This window comes from Parus major, chromosome 5, assembly GCF_001522545.3.
Source record: "Parus major isolate Abel chromosome 5, Parus_major1.1, whole genome shotgun sequence".
Lineage (NCBI taxonomy): Eukaryota > Metazoa > Chordata > Aves > Passeriformes > Paridae > Parus > Parus major.
In genome coordinates this window covers 30,101,608-30,120,645 of record NC_031774.1, presented here as the reverse complement: position 1 = coordinate 30,120,645, position 19,038 = coordinate 30,101,608, and the positions used below count along the sequence as shown (strand labels likewise).

The window sequence follows — 19,038 nt, the reverse complement described above, 5'->3', positions numbered from 1 at the left end:
AGCAATCATTAGCTTCCTTTCTGTCAGGACAATAAACACCAACAGAGGACATGCCACAAAAAGGCATAAATGGTGAGATCCTTCTCATCTGACTTTATCCACTGTCCTAAGGACAAGCCAGGACAAGGTTAATTTTTTACTGTAGCCAGGAAGGGGGCATGGCCAAGCCCTAATGTTATTTAATACCATCTCATATCAATTTCCAGGGACTGGATACCTGTCAGAGAGAGAAATCATGGTGGGCAAAACACTCCAGTGTTGCTTTACTTTCCCTCTGTCATGGGCAGGTACACCTTCCATTAAACCAAGTTGCTCAGAACCCCATCCAGCCTGGCCTTCCAGAGATGTAATGAAGAATTTCATCCTAGTATCTAATCTAAATCTACTCTCATTCAGTATGAAGGCATTACCTCTTTTCACACCTCTACATACCCTCTCCAACTCTTTTGTAGGCTCTCTTTGTGTACTGAAAGGCCACAATAAAGTCAATTCATAGCCTCCTACAGGCTGAACAATCCCAATTCTTTAAGCCTTTCCTTGTAGCAGTGGTGCTCCATCCCTCTAATCAACTTAGTGGCCCTCTCCAGACTCACTCCAACAGTTCCTTGTCCTTCCTGTGCTGCACCCCAGAGCTGATGCAGGGTTCCAGGTGTGGTCTGAGCAGAACAGAGCAGAGGGGCAGAATCCCCTCCCTGCCCTGCTGCCCACGCTGCTCTGGATGCAGCCCAGGACACGTTTGGCTCTCTGGGCTGGCAGTGCCCATGGCTGGGTCATGTCCAGCCTCTCACCCAGCAGCACCCCCAAGCCCCTCTGGGCAGAGTGCTCTGATCTGTTCATCCCCCAGCCTGTATTGGTACTGGGGGTTGCCTGACGTGGGTGCAGCACCCTGCACTTGGCCTTGTTAAATCCCATGAGATTTCCATGGACTGATTCCTGAGTTTGTCCCAGTCCATCTGGATGGTATTCCATCCTTCAGGTGTGTCAACTCCACCACTCAGCTGGGTGTCATCTGCAAACTTGATGATCCCTTCATCTATGTAATTGAGAGACATTAAATAGAACTGGTCCAAGTACAGACCCCGAGGGACTCATGTCCATCAGGACTCTGAGCCCTTAACCACCATCCTCCGGATGTGATGGTCCAACCAATTCCTTATCCAGAAAACAGTGAACAAATAAACTGCTCTTTCTTGGACCACTATTCTTACAGAAGCTAAATACTCTGTGATATATGATAATGCATTCACTATGCTTTCAGCTTTCTGCTGAAATTACTAACTGCAAGAAGGGAGAAAAGTTTTCTCAACTAGCATAAGATGTTAAACCTGTCCAGGTTAGAGCAGTCTGTGTATCTTGCATGCTCTCTTGCTGATCTTTTAGGGATTTTTTTCACTGACAGGGCTCTCATTATCACCGTAACTTCTCTTCTCTCTCAGTTCTTTATCTTGAGACACTTGAGGTTTTTCTTCTATGAATCACTGTGCAGTAAAGAGGCATACTTCGGATGGTATACTCTATCTTCTGAGTTAAAAGGGCAGACAAAAATTTTGGCTTTGCCCTAATATACACAATTCTGCATCTATCTCATTCTTTGGGTCGATAATTTCCCAGAGCATTTCCTAGGATAATCCGTAGTGCAGTAATTCCTCCTCGTTAGCCAGCACAATTGTCGGATGCATTTTACACAGTTCAGAGTCCAACTCAGTCACTGCTTGCTCCAATTTTCCCTCACCACACACGCAATTGCCTGACTAGGTCCTTCTCGTTCACTGACACTCCACTTTCCACACGAGCACATGCCAAGCATACAAAGGCCAGGGAATGCAGAGGAATTAACCATTTTTGGAATTTGATTACTTCAAAGCCGTTTCACACGCCCAAGTCACTTTTAGTCATTTGGAATACACTATGATGTAGAGAACCTACCTTTTAACCTTTAGATTTCCTGTTACCTGGAATTCATATTACACGGGAAATTCTTAGCTGAAGTAGTGTTAGTTATTTTATTCATTAAACAAAGCTGAGAGTCTCAGCTGCAGTACAGTAATAGTAATTTCATTCCTAAGGCCAACATGTTTGAGGGCCATCCCCACACACCTTCCTCCAGTGACGAGGGGAGATGGAGCGCAAAGGAGACAGCAGGTCCCCGCTCCTCCAGCCTGCTGTCCTCTCTCCTCTCTTACCCCACAGGGCCCGGCTCTTCCAAGGCTGGGCAGGAAGGGCTAACGGGAATTCACGTTATTGCCCTTTTGTGAACCCAGTGTCCTGTGTGCTGTGTATTGGAACCAGCGGGCAGGCAGAGAAGGTCTCATTAAGCGAATTGGGTTAATTAAGTGAAGGATGCTTTCACCGGCGCCTCAGGACAGCCGGAGGCAGCGGCGTCTGGACGCACCTCTCCTCCAGGGCCCCGCCAGGTGTCGGCGGCGGGACTCGCCCCCAGCGCCCCCCCTGCGCCGCTGCTCGTGGCCGGCCCCGGGGCCGGAGGGCAGGGCCGGGACGCCGAGAGGGCGGCGGGGCAGGCGGGAGCGGGTGCCAGGCAGGGTTCACGGCCGGCTGGAGGAGCGAGGGCCCCCGGCGCCTCGCCGCGGCTCCCGCTGCCGGCGGGGAAGGCCACGGGAGCCGGACCCCGCGGGCTGGCGTGAGGGAGGCCCCGAGAGAGCAGCGCCCCCTCGCGGCGCGGCCGGGCGGGAGCGGCTCCGAGTCCGCCCGTTCCCCCGGCCCGCGGGGCGCTCCCGCCCCCGCCCCCCGGCCCCTGTGGAAAGTTGTCCCTGGCCCCGGAGCCACCCGGCTCCCGCCTCCCGCTTCCTGCCCCGCCGCCGCCGATTGGCCCGCCGTGCGCCCAGGAATGCGAGCCATCCCTTTATAGCCGCGCGCGGCGGCCGGCGCCCGCAGAGTCCCGGCAGCGCCGCCACAGCTGCCAGCCGCTGCTCGCCCTCCCGCGCCGGGACAGTCGGGGCAGCCCGCGGATATTGGTCGCCGGTACCCAGAGGCTGGCGCTGACCGCCCGCATCGCTCTTCCCGCAGGTAAGTGCTGAAGCGGCCCCCGCCCCGCCCGCTGTCCCGTCCGAGAGCGGCCGGGGACACCTGCACCGTCCCCGCGGCGCAGCCTCCCTCCCTGCCTGCGGGAGCCGCGCTGGCGCCAGTCGTGGTGAGACGGCAGCGCGGTGACCTTCCTCGTGTGTGTCCCCAGGCTGGTTCAGAGACGGACCTTTGCCATGGGGCCAGCGACTGCTCTCTGCCTCCTTCTCCTCGTGCTCGGCGGCTCCGAGACCAAGCGAACTGCAGGTAAGGCCAGCTCTGTGCTGATACCCGGGGCAGTCTGGGAAGTGGGACACAAAAATAAAAAAGTTTGGTGCCGTTGTAGGCGGATGAAGCTGTGCTCGGTGGTAGAGAGCTCCAAAGGTCTCAGTGAACAAAAACGTTTTAACCTGAGCATCAGCTAGTTGGGAACAGGAAACTTCTCTCTGATGTGGAATTTGTGTAACTTTCAGAAGTAGGAATGCAGAGTCTCCAGAACTCGAACGTGTAGCTTGTCTGCTTCTGCGCTGAGCAGAGGAAAGGAGGAACATGATGTAGGAACTGGCTGAAGAAGGAATGGGGTAGTAGGCTGCCGTCTCGGTGCCATAGTGAAGCCACTACTGTGCTGCTGTCACTCAGCTGGATTATGCAAACTCACTTTGCCATGTTCTAGCATAGGAATATTGCAGTCTGGGCTTTGCTGTCTATTTCTGTGCTGCTAGAGTGTAATGAGGTGCCAGAATGGCTGCTACCTTTGTGTGTCAGTCAGCGGGTACCTGGCACTCCTGCGCTGACTGGCTCCTGTACAAGAATGCACATGTACTGCTGCACAGCAGCTCCTGGTGGGACTGCTGCACCATCGGAGCTACTGTCTGTGCTCTGATGTGAGGCACTGTGCCTTGCACGACGTGCACCACGAGCCAAAACGTTAAGTAATTCTGGGAGATTTGCACCTACTCAGCCTCTTGTCCTTTTCTCATGATGCTTGTCCTGATCTCTCTGCAGAGTCCAGGAATGATGATAACAGTGTCTTCGATCTCTTTGAACTCATTGGCTTCATGCGGAAGGGAGCCGGGCGCCGGGCCCCCGGGGTGTACCTGGTGAAGGGACCAGAATCCTCCAGCCCTGCTTACCGCATTGAAGATGCCAGTCGCATCCCTGCTGTCCCTGACTCCAAGTTCCAAGACTTATTAGATGCCATCCATGCTGAGAAGGGCTTCATTCTCCTGGCCACTCTCCGGCAGTCTAAGAAAAGCAGAGGCACACTGCTCTCCGTGGAACAGAAAGATGGCTCTGGTCATGTCTTCAGTCTAGTATCTAATGGCAAGGCAGGCTCCCTGGACCTGAGCCTTTCTGTTGATGGCAAGCAGCAGTTAGTGTCAGTAGAGGATGTCTTGCTAGCTACAGGACATTGGAAGAATATCACCCTGTTTGTGCAGGAGGACCGAGCTCAGCTCTATGTGGGGTGTGAGAAAATGGAGAATGCTGAACTGGACATCCCCATCCAGAGCATCTTCACTAGGGACCTGGCCAGCAGTGCCAGGCTCCGTATTGCCAAAGGGGGAGTCAATGACAACTTCCAGGTAAGACTTTCACCTACATCTTTGCCTAGAATTTACAGTCATGTTTTGAAAGTGCATTAGCTACTGAATGAGCCTAAATAGCAACAAAGACCTCTAAATCTACTAAACTTTACTAATGGAGTTTGAAGAGTAAAGCATTAGATTTGCAGGGATGGAATTTTCTACAGCAATAAGTAGGCATTGAAGCTTCCAGACAGGTAATTGCAGCTTCATTGCTCAGCTTCCTATATGAGATTCAGAACTCCACGGGTTTTTTCCTTCCTGCCTGGAGAGTCGCCAGGTCCTTATGCTCAAGGATAAGACTGTTAGGAAGCAGGGCTGGTTTTCATTAAGAAGAACAGAGCAATATGTTTCACTTTTCCATCTGTCTGTCATGATATTGCTCTGTAAGATCTTGCATGACCTTCAGTCATGCAAGTGGTCCTTCTATTCCTTGCAGTTGCTGCAAGTGGCTGTAATTCTTCCTCTGTCCACAGGGTCTGCTGCAGAATGTGCGGTTTGTGTTTGGAACAACTCTGGAAACTATCCTGCGGAACAAAGGCTGCTCCAGCTGTAAGTTTACAATCTTCTGAATCCAATGACCTATTAAAAATAAGATTTTTTCATTACGTTAGAAAGACAAGTTAAAACAGAACTCAGAAGTATGCTGACATGCAAATCCACATTGCATAAGAAATAAGATTATATTTCTGCAGGCACCCTAATGAATCTGTGGCAGCTGTTTAGCAGGTGTTAACCTGGAATGATAAATGCATGGGGTATAAAATGCATTTACTTCATATTTGGTTTTTTCTCTTAGCCACTAGTGCAATCATTACTTTGGACAACCCCATCAATGGTTCCAGCCCAGCTATCCGCACTAATTACATAGGCCATAAAACAAAGGACATCCAAGCAGTCTGTGGATTTTCCTGTGATGAACTGACAAATATGTTTGTGGAACTGCAAGGCCTACGGTCCATGGTTACAACACTTCAAGACAGAGTTCGCAAAGTGGTGAGTGATGGTTAACTTCATGGTACCTTTCATGAACTAGCACTTAGTGAATTAATTATAACCTGACTTTTGAGAGCCTGTGTAAACAGCAAAAAATTTACTTCGACTTTTGTGAGAAAGGGTATTTCTGTATTAAATTCTAAATACCCTCTTTTTTTCTTCTCACCCCCAAGACTGAAGAAAATGAAATCATTGCCAAAGTAGTCCAGATCACTCCTGGAGCATGCATTCATAATGGAGTCTTGCACAAAAATAAAGAGGAGTGGACTATTGACAGCTGCACTGAATGTACTTGCCAGGTAAGATTCCTCACATTCACAAATCCCCTGAATATAAACTCGTAAGTTGGAATTAACAGATAATTCTAAATGGCATTGTTTGTTAGAGTGAATCATACACAGAACTGAGCATACTAGGGAAGCCATAGTATTACTCAGTTTATTTCATTCTACTAGATCTCTGCTAAAAAGGTAGCTTCCATACCTTGTGTCAACAGCAGTATTCTAGAAAATCATGTGAAACATCACTCTGATATAGCTATTGACACTTAATAGCTTATTTTTAGCTAATAATTAGTTCATAATTTGGGGGATGCCTGTATTCTTTACATAAGTCCATCAGTAAACTAAGACAACATCAACAGAACAAATGTATAGTACTATCAGCTTTGCTAGATCTGCCTTCTGTCCTCACTGAACCTCCTGCTGACTCAGTAGAGAAAGACTCTAGTACTCAGTAAAGGCACTTAAACTTGTGACATTTTTCTTTATCTAGAAAATGCTTCTAGGTGTGTCCTGTTAGTTTTTACAGATTATATGGAACAGCAATCCCTTTTGGATTTCAGTTTATCTGTTTAAATCCCAGGATCACCTGACAAAATACTTACACTGTTTCACTTCTGCTGAATGTTGTAAATATACACAAAACATACAGTTTCAGGTTTTTTTTAAACTATTTGCTTGTTCCATTTAAGTATACCTTAGCAAAAGCATTTTAGGGTACCAGTCTACCAAAGAGTGGGTTAATTAGCATGCCACTCCTTAGAAAATAAAAGTCAAATATTTGTATATGTGCAATACAAGGCAACTCAAATTCTGTGTCTGCTTCTTTAGCTCTCTACATTTTTGTCTTGTAGTCAGCAAATGATACTGGGACGTTTGCATTTGCCTTGTTCCTACCAACCTGCTTACTCAATGTTAGCTGGAATTGCCTTAATCTAGTAATTTTCTTGGGGACATTAAAACAGTAATCATGATAGCATTTTTCTGACCAAGCTGCTACCTTCAAGAGGCAAAACTGTAGCTTTAGCTCTTATTGAGATTGGAGGTGGGTGTTCCTACCCTGCCTGTTTGGCTTACAGGTCAAAAACCTCTAAGTATAAGTTACAGATTGCACAGTGCTTGAGCAGAGTCCACTAAACTCATTTTATCTTTACCATATAATCATCTTAAATCCATATTAACTTAAAAGAAAGTTGGCTCTTCTCATTCTTGTTTCATTTCTTTGCAATGTGACCTTGTTCTTTGGGTATCGCATAACAGTCATTTACTTCAGCCAGCATCTTCTAGCTACTACTGATAAACTTCTGCAAAACCAAAATATTTCTCTTTTTGACTAAAAAAAATGGATGAGAATGGAAATGAGATGAAATTTGCCTGAAAATACCTGGGACTACCCCTTGGGTTGTATTAGCTGTAAATACAAGGGTCTCTGCTTTAGATGTGCTACTGAGTCTTAAAGTTCTGCAGAAAAGGTCTCTATTATTTACCCAGATTCCAGACACTTTATATTCCACTTGGTAACTGTAATTTTCACAACTCTTTATAGAACTCTGCCACTATATGCCGGAAAGTGTCCTGTCCTCTCATGCCTTGTTCCAATGCCACCGTGCCTGACGGGGAGTGCTGCCCTCGATGCTGGCGTAAGTACTTAATACTTTGACAGTTCTGTAGCAGCTGGCCACATCTAACTAGACACATGCTGCTCTGCAGTATACCAGAACTGGATATCCAAGGGTAGCCTTGTGCTTCTGAAGTAGGTTCATCTGATGTGTCTTTGAGGCTAATCACTTACATGATACATGTTCAAATATTTTTCTACAATATGCAACATACTGAAATGTTTGAGTTCATGGCCTTTGTCTCGTACAAAGAAAGAAGGTGCATGTGACTTCTGAGGACAGTTGTGTCTTTTTTTGTGGAGAGAGGGGTGGGAGAAAATATATGGAAAAGCATGTACCTGGAGTCTTATTCAGAGCTGTATCCCTCTGCAGCTAGCGACTATGCAGATGATGGATGGTCTCCTTGGTCTGAATGGACCTCGTGTTCTGTGACCTGTGGTAATGGGATTCAGCAGAGAGGCCGCTCCTGTGACAGCCTCAATAACCGCTGTGAAGGCTCCTCTGTACAGACTCGGACTTGCCACCTTCAGGAGTGTGATAAGAGATGTAAGTACTTCATCTACGCATGCTGGTAGTAAAACAGAGGCTGCTTTTATTAGCTGAATGTTAAAAGCAAAGATCACCACGTAGGCCTGCCACTGGCATGGATCCTTGGCTTCTAGGTTTAAGGGTTTGTATGGACAAAGTAGAGGGGAGCAGATAGTTAATGCAGTAAACAGGCATGTTTGGGCACTGCTCCCAGGACTAAATGTGATGCCAGTTTAGGTGTGAAATTTCCGTAGTTGCAAAACTTGATCTGTGACAGTCAGGAGGCTATCCATTACACATGGAGTCTTCGGTACAGTCCTGGTACTGGCTGTCTCCTAAGTGGTGCTGCACAGCTGAAGTCTTTAGAAACTATGAATAAGAGAAATCTCTCTTGTAGTTAAACAGGATGGTGGCTGGAGTCACTGGTCGCCATGGTCATCATGTTCCGTCACTTGTGGCACGGGCATCATCACTAGAATTCGGCTTTGCAACTCTCCAGTACCACAGCTGAATGGCAAACCTTGTGAGGGCGAAGCAAGAGAAAACAAAGCCTGCCAGAAAGATCCTTGCCCAAGTAAGTGTGTCCTGGTGGTAGCTACTAATTGGTAGCTTAAATAGTGAAGGTCCTGAGTAGTTACTAAATAAGCTTGTTCTAGTATTCTCTCTTTAAACGTAGGGATGGGCTCCATGAAACCTCACAGGTTAGTTTCAGATGAAACTAATTTTATGCCTCTTCCATGGAGTCCATTAATTCTGTCATTTATGTCAGAACAATGTCTGAGCTGCTCTCACTACAAAAGTAAAGTCCTTAGTCAGACAGACACTAGTTGTAGCATTGAATTTAAAGCTATACATATTTTGTAACTTTTTCTCCCTTTAGTTAATGGCAACTGGGGACCATGGTCTCCATGGGATGCTTGCACAGTGACATGTGGAGGAGGACTTCAGAAGCGAAGCCGTCTCTGCAATAATCCCGAGCCTCAGTATGGTGGGAAGACTTGTGTAGGTGAAGCTAGAGGGACTCAGGTCTGCAACAAACAGGACTGTCCAATTGGTGAGTGTTCATTTGCTCATAAACATCTGAAAGTTGTTGATAATCTTTAAAATACCAATGTGGAGTCTGCAAACCTCAAGTGCTAGAATTCTCAGCCAGAATATCAGCCAAATACAGTACTGTAGCAGCATGGTAAAGCATCCTGTACCGTAACATTTCCTCACTTGTTTCACAGATGGGTGTCTGTCTAATCCCTGCTTTGCGGGGGCTACGTGCACCAGTGCCCCTGATGGTTCCTGGAAGTGTGGTGCCTGTCCTGCTGGCTACCATGGTGATGGTATTCACTGCCAAGATATTGATGAGGTAAGAATACTATAGTTTGCTCCTTGAAAGGGAATGAAAAAAAAACAGAAAGGAAGAATAGAATCACTGTTTTATAATGCTAACTGTTGTTCTCCTTTATCTCAAACTCATATTTCAGTGCAAAGAGGTTCCTGATGCCTGCTTTGTCTTCAACGGAGTGCACAGGTGTGAGAATACTGAACCTGGGTACAACTGTCTGCCTTGTCCACCGCGTTTCACTGGAACACAGCCGTTCGGCCGCAGTGTTGAGGATGCCATGACTAACAAACAGGTATTGTCAATTTGAGAGTTGTTCTGGGTTACAAAATCTCACAAAGTTTCTAAAAACCAGAAGACACCTATGTGTTTTAGGCAAAAAAGACTTGAAGCATTTAATAAAAGACCATCTTCTGTGCTTCAGAACAGAAGATTAACCCTCAGCCATGGAGGGTTCAGAGGAAATTACACATAATTTTAGGAGTAATTCAGGAGTAAATCAATATTCACTAACGATACAACAGTATGTGCCTCAGATATCTTAGTGCTTGGTTCCATTTGATAATACATAAGGGTTGAACAAGAAAAGGAGAAAGTGCTAAGACTGGTACTGGAGTTGAGGACCAGAAGAAAGGCTTTTTTTTCTTCCTAGTTGATTAGGATGTATTTGAATCTCTGGGGGAAAAGTGAGGGATAAAACAATGTTTTCAGTGGGTTTAATTTTTGTGTGGTCTCCTAGGTCTGCAAGCCACGTAATCCATGCACAGATGGAACACATGACTGCAACAAGAATGCCAAATGCAATTACCTTGGCCACTTCAGTGACCCCATGTATCGCTGTGAATGTAAACCAGGCTATGCTGGCAATGGCATCATCTGTGGAGAAGATACTGACTTGGATGGATGGCCAAACGAGAACCTAGTTTGTGTTGCCAATGCTACTTACCACTGTAAAAAGGTAAGTGTATCCTCTTTTACCATCTGCCATCATAACAGACTAAGCTATTAGACTATTCTCTCTGCAAATAACCTTTTAGGGATAGAGGAGGTGTAGGGATACCACTGTCAAGGCATTGCTAGGAGGCTCTTGCTGTATTGCTTTATTCTTGTGATATGGGAAAAAATGAAGCCTGATTATTGTAAATGTTCTAGGAAGATTCTTGTTTAGCCCATACCTATATCAGCTTTGTTCTGATAGCAGTCTCTAAGGGAAGAAAAGTAGGGTAAGATTCTCAAAATCAACCCAGACTTTATTTTAAAAAATATTTAACTGTGGCTTTCTAAGACTTATCACTGTAATGACTAGCTTAAATGGAGAGAATTACAGCAAGGTTGCTCCTGCCTGATTGAGGTGTTACAATTTTGCCTAATGATTAGATCATATCTCCTCGAATCCATATTGTAATAATACCAGGAGTGAACACCTCTGTGTACTTCTTTCTTTGTAGGATAACTGCCCTAATCTGCCTAACTCAGGGCAGGAAGACTATGATAAGGATGGGATTGGTGATGCCTGTGACAATGATGATGATGATGATGGCATTCCTGATGACCGGGTAAGGAAACAGAAAAGAACAGCCTTTGAGAATGTGGCTTTCCCATTCCTCTTCCCATAGCTGGGGTCTAACTTCTAACCTTAATCTAGAGAGGGCCGTAGGAAATTGCTGGCACTGACAGCTAGCCTAGAAACCTTAGATATGCATAACTATGCAGACAAACTTTCTGCAGCTGTTTGAGCTTTGGAAGTGAATTTTCATTTTTCATTCAGCCATTCATACACTCATGCCAACAACGGAGTGTTTTGAGATAGTAGTATCTGAGTTTTAACTGTTTCCCCACCTTCTACTTGTTCTTTCATATAGCTTAAGCAGAATCTGGTTAAAGCTTTAATTTGACTCTTTTTAAAACCTGACTTTTCTCACTTTTACAGGACAACTGTCCATTCATCTACAACCCACAGCAGTATGACTATGACAGGGATGATGTTGGTGACCGCTGTGACAACTGTCCCTACAATCACAACCCTGATCAAACTGACACTGACAACAATGGAGAAGGAGATGCATGTGCAATAGATATTGATGGAGATGGTAGGTACCTCTAATCACTCCTTTAGATGGCTTTCTAATCAGCCATGAATCAAATGAACCCAATGTAATCCTGATTGCCTACCAAAATTTCATCCCTGAACACACCAAAGTTCCCTTATGGTGGTTTCAGGACATGAAGGCTATTGAAGGAACAGTTAGGACTAATGGAAATTCACTTTGGAATACATATATTTTGGCACAGTTCAATTCTAGCTCCACTCTCACAAGGCAGTAGGAGCGGAAGTGTGTGGCAGAGCTAGTAATGAGTCTTGTTTCAAAGCTTTTAAATGCTGCTCCAAATGCTTTTAAATAGGCATCAAGAATTGTGTGGTGACTTTATACAGTCCTTTGCAGCATTTGGATGTCTGACTTTCATTCATAAACTCTTACAGGGGTGCTTAATGAAAGGGACAACTGCCAGTATGTCTACAATGTAGACCAGAGGGATACAGACTTGGATGGTGTTGGAGATCAGTGTGATAACTGTCCACTGGAACATAACCCTGACCAGGTAAGGGATTTGAATTATATAAGTAGAGGACTGGTGTGCTAAAAAATATAGCATGTTGTGTGTTATAAAAGATATTTGAACAGGTTACACCTGAAATTTGACTTGTCGCAAATAATTCTTACTACTTTCCCAAATGGTGTTTATCAAATAAAGAGATTGAACAGCTGCTAAGTATTTTCTGAAAAGCAGCTGTAGTGAAGATCTGTGAGACTACTGCATGTCTTGTTGCCTAAACATTTCTTAGGTTTGTCAGTTGTGATCCTCACAGTGAGAATATGAAATACTTTGGGAGCATTGTGTAAAATGTGGGTAGTGGAACTACTCTCTTCTTAGCCTGTAGTGCTGTGCTCACTTAGACACAAAAGTGTCCTTTAAACTTTGTCCCTAAGCTTGAAGCCAACTGCATTTCAGAAGATAACATTTCTATCAGTAAGTAGAAGGCAGTACAGGTTGCTTTTCCCCAAGAAAAAGGCATATTCTGACACTTCTAAAATTCACCTTTATAAAAATTCAGGGGGATCCAGACTCAGATAACTTACTGATTCAAAAACCGAAGGCAGTACGTAAAGCCTGTGACATCCTGTCAGTTAAAAGACTAAGTTTAATAGTTGCAGGGACATAACTGGAATGTCTGAAGGGTTAGAAAAGCTGTTGCAAATTAGTGGCATGTAGTATAGTGTGGCCATGTAGCCTAAAAGCAGTGTTACTTGAAGGATTTAAACAGGTGGTGTAAAATGTCTTTGTCATTGTCACTTGCTTTACTAGTTCCCCACTTAAGGGAGGGAATTGCCTGAAGATCCTTTGAAGCAGCTCCTTTCTCTTGTGACTTTGAAATCTTAATATTAGACTCTTATGGCTTTTGAAACACTATCCTGATCAAGTTCTAGAAGTGGAGATATTAGATTTCAAGTGCCAGAATTAGTAGCTAAACCAACAGTGTGTGGTATGCCTTCTGTCTACACCAGGGTCATCCACCTGTGTTCTCAAGACTGCTAGGCTAAATGTGAGGAAACCTCAGGGATGATGGGATGATCTTAGTTCAGAAGCTGATTATGCAAATGACTGGCTAAAATATGTGATCAGCAAGCACTCTAGTTAGTTAATGTAGTCTGTGACCACCATGGGAACAACTGTCTTGACTGATGAATCAGAGGGCATGAAGAGCATTTATGATAGAGAAAATTAAGTTGTGGTGTAGAAGATGTAACACCAAGCATTGGTAGACTGTTTTAATGTTACAATCTCTACTGACAAGGTACAGAGTAATCCAACCCTGATTTGGCCCTTGAAACCACATTGCTGCCAGGGAAGGTAGGAGATAAACTACCCCACATCCAGTATGGTGGACTAGTGACAGAAGATGCAAGTGACAAAGGCACAAGATAGCTGATCGTCACACTGCTTTCTGATGCTGTGAATTCAAATTAAAAATGGAACAAGACTAAAGTAGCATAAAACCACTTAGCACAGGCAGTTTAAAGTGTGTATTAATCCATAGTCCACCCACTCTATCCATCTTAGCTCTTGATAAAGCAAACACAAATCCCAATTAATTCTATGTATTAAGACTCCCGTTTCAGAGACTCCCATATCAACTTTCTTTAAGTGGCTTTTTTAAATGTGTTTTTTTTTCTCATCTGATAGGAAGATACTGATTCTGATCGCATAGGTGATCAGTGTGACAACAACCAGGACATAGATGAGGATGGCCATCAAAATAACCTTGATAACTGTCCCTATGTGCCCAATGCCAATCAAGCTGACCATGACAAGGATGGAAAAGGTGATGCTTGTGACCATGATGATGACAATGATGGTATCCCTGATGACAAAGATAACTGCAGATTGGTTGCCAACCCAGATCAAGCTGATTCTGATGGTAAGATAACTATCATAATAACATTTAAGAGTATCTTCCAATGTTTAATGCTATTTTTTTTTCACATTATTTAATGTTGGACAAAACTAAGTAACAAAAAACCAAATGTCTGTACCAGAAAAAAAAAAAAAACAGTATTGTTATAGTGCTGCTCAGGAGTGAAGATCAATGTAGAAATGACCACATATCCAACTGACTCCTAAGTCACTATCAGGCTGGAGTGATAGGGCATTTATAGAGTGGCTGATGTGGCTTCTGTCATGTGTCTGCCAAGTACCTGGGCAGTCAGAGATCTGCAATTCAAACTTCAACTCCCAAGCTGTAAGGCTCAGAAACAAACAGTGGTGGTAATATAATGGTAAAATTACTTTTATCCTGCAGGTGATGGACGTGGAGATGCTTGCAAAGATGACTTTGACCAAGACAGTGTGCCAGACATTGATGATATCTGCCCTGAAAATGTGGAAATTAGTGAGACTGATTTCCGAAAATTTCAGATGATTCCCCTGGATCCCAAAGGAACATCCCAAAATGATCCAAACTGGGTTGTTCGTCACCAGGGTAAAGAACTGGTTCAAACAGTCAACTGTGACCCTGGCCTTGCAGTTGGTAAGAGGAAAAATTTAACTGGCACTGTTGTTTGGGGTGGTTTGATATTTTGTTTGTTGGTGGGGGTGGGGAGGTGTTTTGTTCTTTTTTTAAGTTGGGGTGGGGAAGAGGAAGAGAACCTGAGTAACTATTGAGTTGATTAAGAATTGTTAAAAAGTAGCACCTAAAACTTTATTCTTTATTGTCCCCATAGGTTTTGATGAATTCAATGCTGTGGACTTCAGTGGTACCTTCTTTATCAATACAGAAAGGGATGATGATTATGCTGGCTTTGTATTTGGCTACCAATCTAGCAGTCGTTTCTATGTTGTCATGTGGAAGCAGATCACCCAGTCTTATTGGGACTCCACACCAACCAAAGCTCAAGGCTATTCAGGTCTCTCCATCAAAGTTGTGAATTCCACCACTGGTCCTGGAGAACACCTTCGTAATGCTCTGTGGCACACAGGAAACACTCCTGGCCAGGTAAGAATGGCACTTACTACATGCTGAAGTACTCTAAACATGATAACATGAGTACTCCAGCGTAATAACACACTCTTCTGCATAAGGCAGGCTGTTCTTCCAGCAAATTAGACACTTAGAGGGGGCCTGTACATGCTGACCATGTTGGCTTCTTGGCAAAGACCAATAACTTTGTCATTTTTCCTAATCAAGCAAAATATTGTATACAATTAACAGGACTGCATGCTGCAGACAGGCTTTCCAGCAGCAGTGAATCAATTGTTTCTGGAATTGAGCTGTAGCTTCAAATTTACATATTTAAAAAGTAAATTTAAATGCAGTTGATTTCTATTATTTCTATCTTCAGGCTATTACAGAGCCTAACGACTTAGTTGTAGCTTTTAATAACAAAACACCTTCATGTCAAAATAGCTTCTGTGTTGTCTCTGTGCCTTTGGTTTATAAAATAATATTCTTTCGTAGGTGAGAACTTTGTGGCATGATCCCCGTCACATAGGCTGGAAGGACTTCACTGCATACAGATGGCGACTTAGCCATAGACCAAAGACCGGCTACATCAGGTGAGCATCATCCCTTTATCTGAAGTAAATATCACAGGAAAAGTGAGTGTGAAGATGAACCTCACAGGACCTTGCCAGAGATGACTGAGCTATTGTCTCTTTATAGGGTTGTAATGTATGAAGGGAAGAAAATCATGGCAGACTCAGGACCAATCTACGATAAAACCTATGCTGGTGGTCGGCTAGGATTATTTGTCTTCTCTCAAGAAATGGTGTTCTTCTCAGACCTTAAATATGAATGCAGAGGTAAGGATGACATTGCATTTAAGAGATCCTATATAAATTAATTGGTTCAAGAAAGCTCAAGACATAAGAGCCAAGAGGGAAAGTTCAACTGTGATCTTTCATGGTTCAGGTTTGAACAAGTTCTGCAGGCAGAAACAGGACACCTTGATAAACGCTTTACAGTTAAAAATTTAAATATATAAAATCTAAGTATATTTCTATTGTGTTATTTCAAAGTATCAGAAATCCATGTTGAGTTCCAGAAAAGAAATATATTTTGAATCTTCTTTGAACTCCTGACTAGAATGAATGAGCAGATCTGATAAAATCTACCATAGAAATGCAGTATATTGATTTCAGCAAGTAAAAAGCTGATTTGCCTAAAAGTAAGAAGATTGTCCATATATTGCAGACTTGAAGTTCAGTGGAGATAAATGCATACAACTAGTTCCAGCTGTCCTAGTCTTCTGAAATTGTCACTTAGCTATGTAATGGTTACATAGATTGGATTATGAACTCTAACTCAAGGAGGTACCTAATTGAAAGTACTTTCAGTTTTCTCTACAAATGGCTCTGGGCATTAATGACTTGGACATAATCATGCATAATACAAAGAAATATTTAAATTTATCTTTTCTTTTTTTCACAGATTCATAATCACGAGATTGTTGGATTCAGAGACTATTTAAAAATGCTGGTAATTGCACCTTTTGAAACGTTTAGCCTTACAAATCCTGGGACCATTATATTATTCCTTCCTTTCTTCTTTCTGCATAAATGTGGACTCGAAACACATGACCTGCCTCAAGAGAATGCTTTTGAGAGAATGAAAGTGAGAACATACTTGGTATCTGACCTCTGCTGAAGTGGAAGGAAACAATTGTGTCTTGCAAATGAGAATTGTCGTCACTGAACAAGCACACTTCTTTCAGTAGGAAAGACATTTTTTTGCTGTTTATCACAGTGCAGTGTCACTGCCTCTCTAACTGGAGGTCCCATGGAGTAGCATTTTGTAAAAGAACATCTTTGGATGTGCTGTGGACTACTTAAACTGAAGACCTTTCATTGTGTGGGGAAGAGGGGGTTTGGGTTTGGGTGGGAGGGGGAACTCTAGGTCTTTCTTTTTTCTTTATCGGGTAGAGAATTTTTTTAAGGAAGGCCATGCCAATTTGGTTTACATCCATTTAACTTGGAGAAATTACTGTTTTCTATGTCATACCTTGCAGATAAAAACATAGCCTTACTCTTCGTGGTGAGCTAGATCAGCTGCTGTACAGGACAAAACAGATATCCTAAAACTGATTTCTGTTGTGGCAGGGGGGAAAGAGGATAAAAACTAGTACACTGGATCTCACCAGCTTGGGGAGAACTGGGATTTATGATTAGATTCTGTTTTTTCCTGATTTAGATGCAGGTCTTGCTTACCTTCAAATGTGTTCTTTTAGACCTGGTGCAAGAAAGCACCACCATCTCAGTTAGCACTGTGCTGTCCTTCAGGAAACCAGCACATGCTTCACTTTTTATGGTTAAAGAGGCACAAAAATAATGTAATGAAAACATTCCTTTTCTACATGCCACAGATGTTTTAAACCCCTCGCTTCTTTAGAGGGGAGGAAAAGAGGCCTGTAGATAAAATTGTAAAATATTTATTTTTGCCTATTCTTGATGTTATAATGACTGAGGGATTATTGATTAAAACAACAAGAAATGCGTCAAGACTATCCACCTAATCATTGTTACAAGTCTTCATGACTGTAAGATTGTAAATACAGATTATTTATTATCTCTGTTCTATACTGAAACTAGAGAGGGTTTAGTTGAGAAAAAAAATCTTGTCTGGAGCAGATAGTGGTGATGTATTTGTTACAAAGAGCAATTTTCCCATTAAGGCTTTGAGGCGCAAGGAAAAGTGAGGGTGTGGGCAACGGGGTGTTTGTTTTTCTCAGTCTGAGCTCAATGTTGGCTTTTCCTTTCTTTGTGCAAGGCAGCTGGTAGCTTGGCAGGCAACTGTTCTGCAGTGCTAAAATTCAAGTCCCTTTAGATGGTAGCAGTTTCTGTCCCATCCATGGCACTAGAGGAGAGGGAATGCCATTCACCCTCTCAGTGCTCTCTTGTGCTGGGACACGGCTGTGATTCTTTACCACTGGTCTAACCCAGAGCCAGGATAGCTGCTCTGAGGAGATTGCAGTGAGAGGCACAAGGACAGCCCTCAACAACCATTCAAAGGGCTCTTTGGGCTACTGCATGCTCAGTTTGGAACCAGTGATGTGCAGCTACAAAAGAAGGAATTCAACACAGACTAGACAATTTCAGGAGCTCCTTGCCAAAGAGGGAGAGGCCTTGATGTACATTAAAAGACTGTCTTCCCCAACAGAAGGGGCAGCATCCTTATACCTATAATATTTCCTTGTCTTTTCAAAAAATGAAAAGAAATGAACATGGTGAAAGTTTCACGTACAAATATTACCTCATTGTTGTGTGACTGAGAAAAACCTTTGGAGCAAGCAGAGTTCAAATGTCTAACAAACTTTAAAGCTACTGTAGTACTAAAAAGTTAATGCTGTATATAGTTAAAATTTCTTTGCAAAAAAATGTATTCCCAGAAAGGAAATGGCATTGGAAAAAAAAAGTCAAATACAATTTCTAATGTTGTATTATATTTTTTCCTGTCATCTTGTATACCATTGCTTGTATTTTTATAAATTATTTTTCTCATTGCCATTGTAATAGTTAATCACATAATTGTGTAGATAGGCTATTTAAATAATTTATCATGAAATGCTACCTGTAGAGTTAGTATTTCTATTTTTATAAAAAGTTTGCACACTGAAGATTTTTTTGCTTCCCTCCTCCCGATGTTTTTGCTAGCATAATTTTCTAAGAACATGCTTTTTTTGTAAACATTTTTAACCATTTTTCCATTTTAAAGTTGTGTAAGTTGTACAATAAAGCTTCTTACATACAAAGAACAATAAACCACCAAGGACATTTATATTTATACCTTTGTGCTCTGGTTTTATTAATGTTTTGTAATATATCTCTGCATCACTGATGTATTATTTGTGTAAAATTTGACTTCAATTCACAAGACAGTTGTTTTGTGCACCCCTTAGCAAAGCCAGGTGCTTTAACAGGAGTGCTAGATACCCAGATAAGAAGTGTAGTTAGGGGGTCCTGCAGGTGTAGAAAATAAATCTTTACATCTTCTTTTCCTGAGGATGAAGACTCCTGTTCTGTGTCACTACACTTTTGAGGGTAGTCCTGTATATTTAATTTTTTCCCATGGAGAACAAGGAGCAAAGAAAGAACTCGTGGCCTGTGATGAGAGAGCAGGAATTTCT

At 43.1% G+C, this 19,038-nt stretch overlaps 1 protein-coding gene across 1 annotated transcript; it reads left to right on the top strand.

Moving 5' to 3' along the window:
* The first annotated feature begins 2,889 nt into the window (after positions 1-2,889).
* On the top strand, positions 2,890-18,695 carry THBS1 (thrombospondin 1). The gene is made up of 22 exons (XM_015632040.2): positions 2,890-3,024; positions 3,191-3,285; positions 4,024-4,601; positions 5,078-5,153; positions 5,401-5,597; positions 5,771-5,896; positions 7,425-7,518; positions 7,870-8,043; positions 8,423-8,599; positions 8,906-9,079; positions 9,255-9,382; positions 9,501-9,653; positions 10,098-10,316; positions 10,807-10,914; positions 11,289-11,448; positions 11,841-11,959; positions 13,604-13,838; positions 14,220-14,447; positions 14,641-14,912; positions 15,375-15,472; positions 15,579-15,718; positions 16,347-18,695. Exons 2-22 carry the CDS (start codon positions 3,216-3,218, stop codon positions 16,352-16,354), a joined length of 3,534 nt encoding a protein of 1,177 aa, XP_015487526.1. The 5' UTR covers positions 2,890-3,024; positions 3,191-3,215; the 3' UTR covers positions 16,355-18,695.
* Positions 18,696-19,038: the final 343 nt, after the last annotated feature.

What these genes read in the sequence shown, in the direction of transcription:
- THBS1 (XM_015632040.2), top strand. Translation starts at nt 3,216, where the DNA reads ATGGGGCCAGCGACTGCTCTCTGCCTCCTTCTCCTCGTGCTCGGCGGC. An exon ending in TCAGGAGTGTGATAAGAGAT is followed by an intron (nt 8,044 to 8,422) that starts GTAAGTACTTCA and finishes TCTCTCTTGTAG; the next exon opens with TTAAACAGGATGGTGGCTGG. An exon ending in CTACTTACCACTGTAAAAAG is followed by an intron (nt 10,317 to 10,806) that starts GTAAGTGTATCC and finishes CTTTCTTTGTAG; the next exon opens with GATAACTGCCCTAATCTGCC.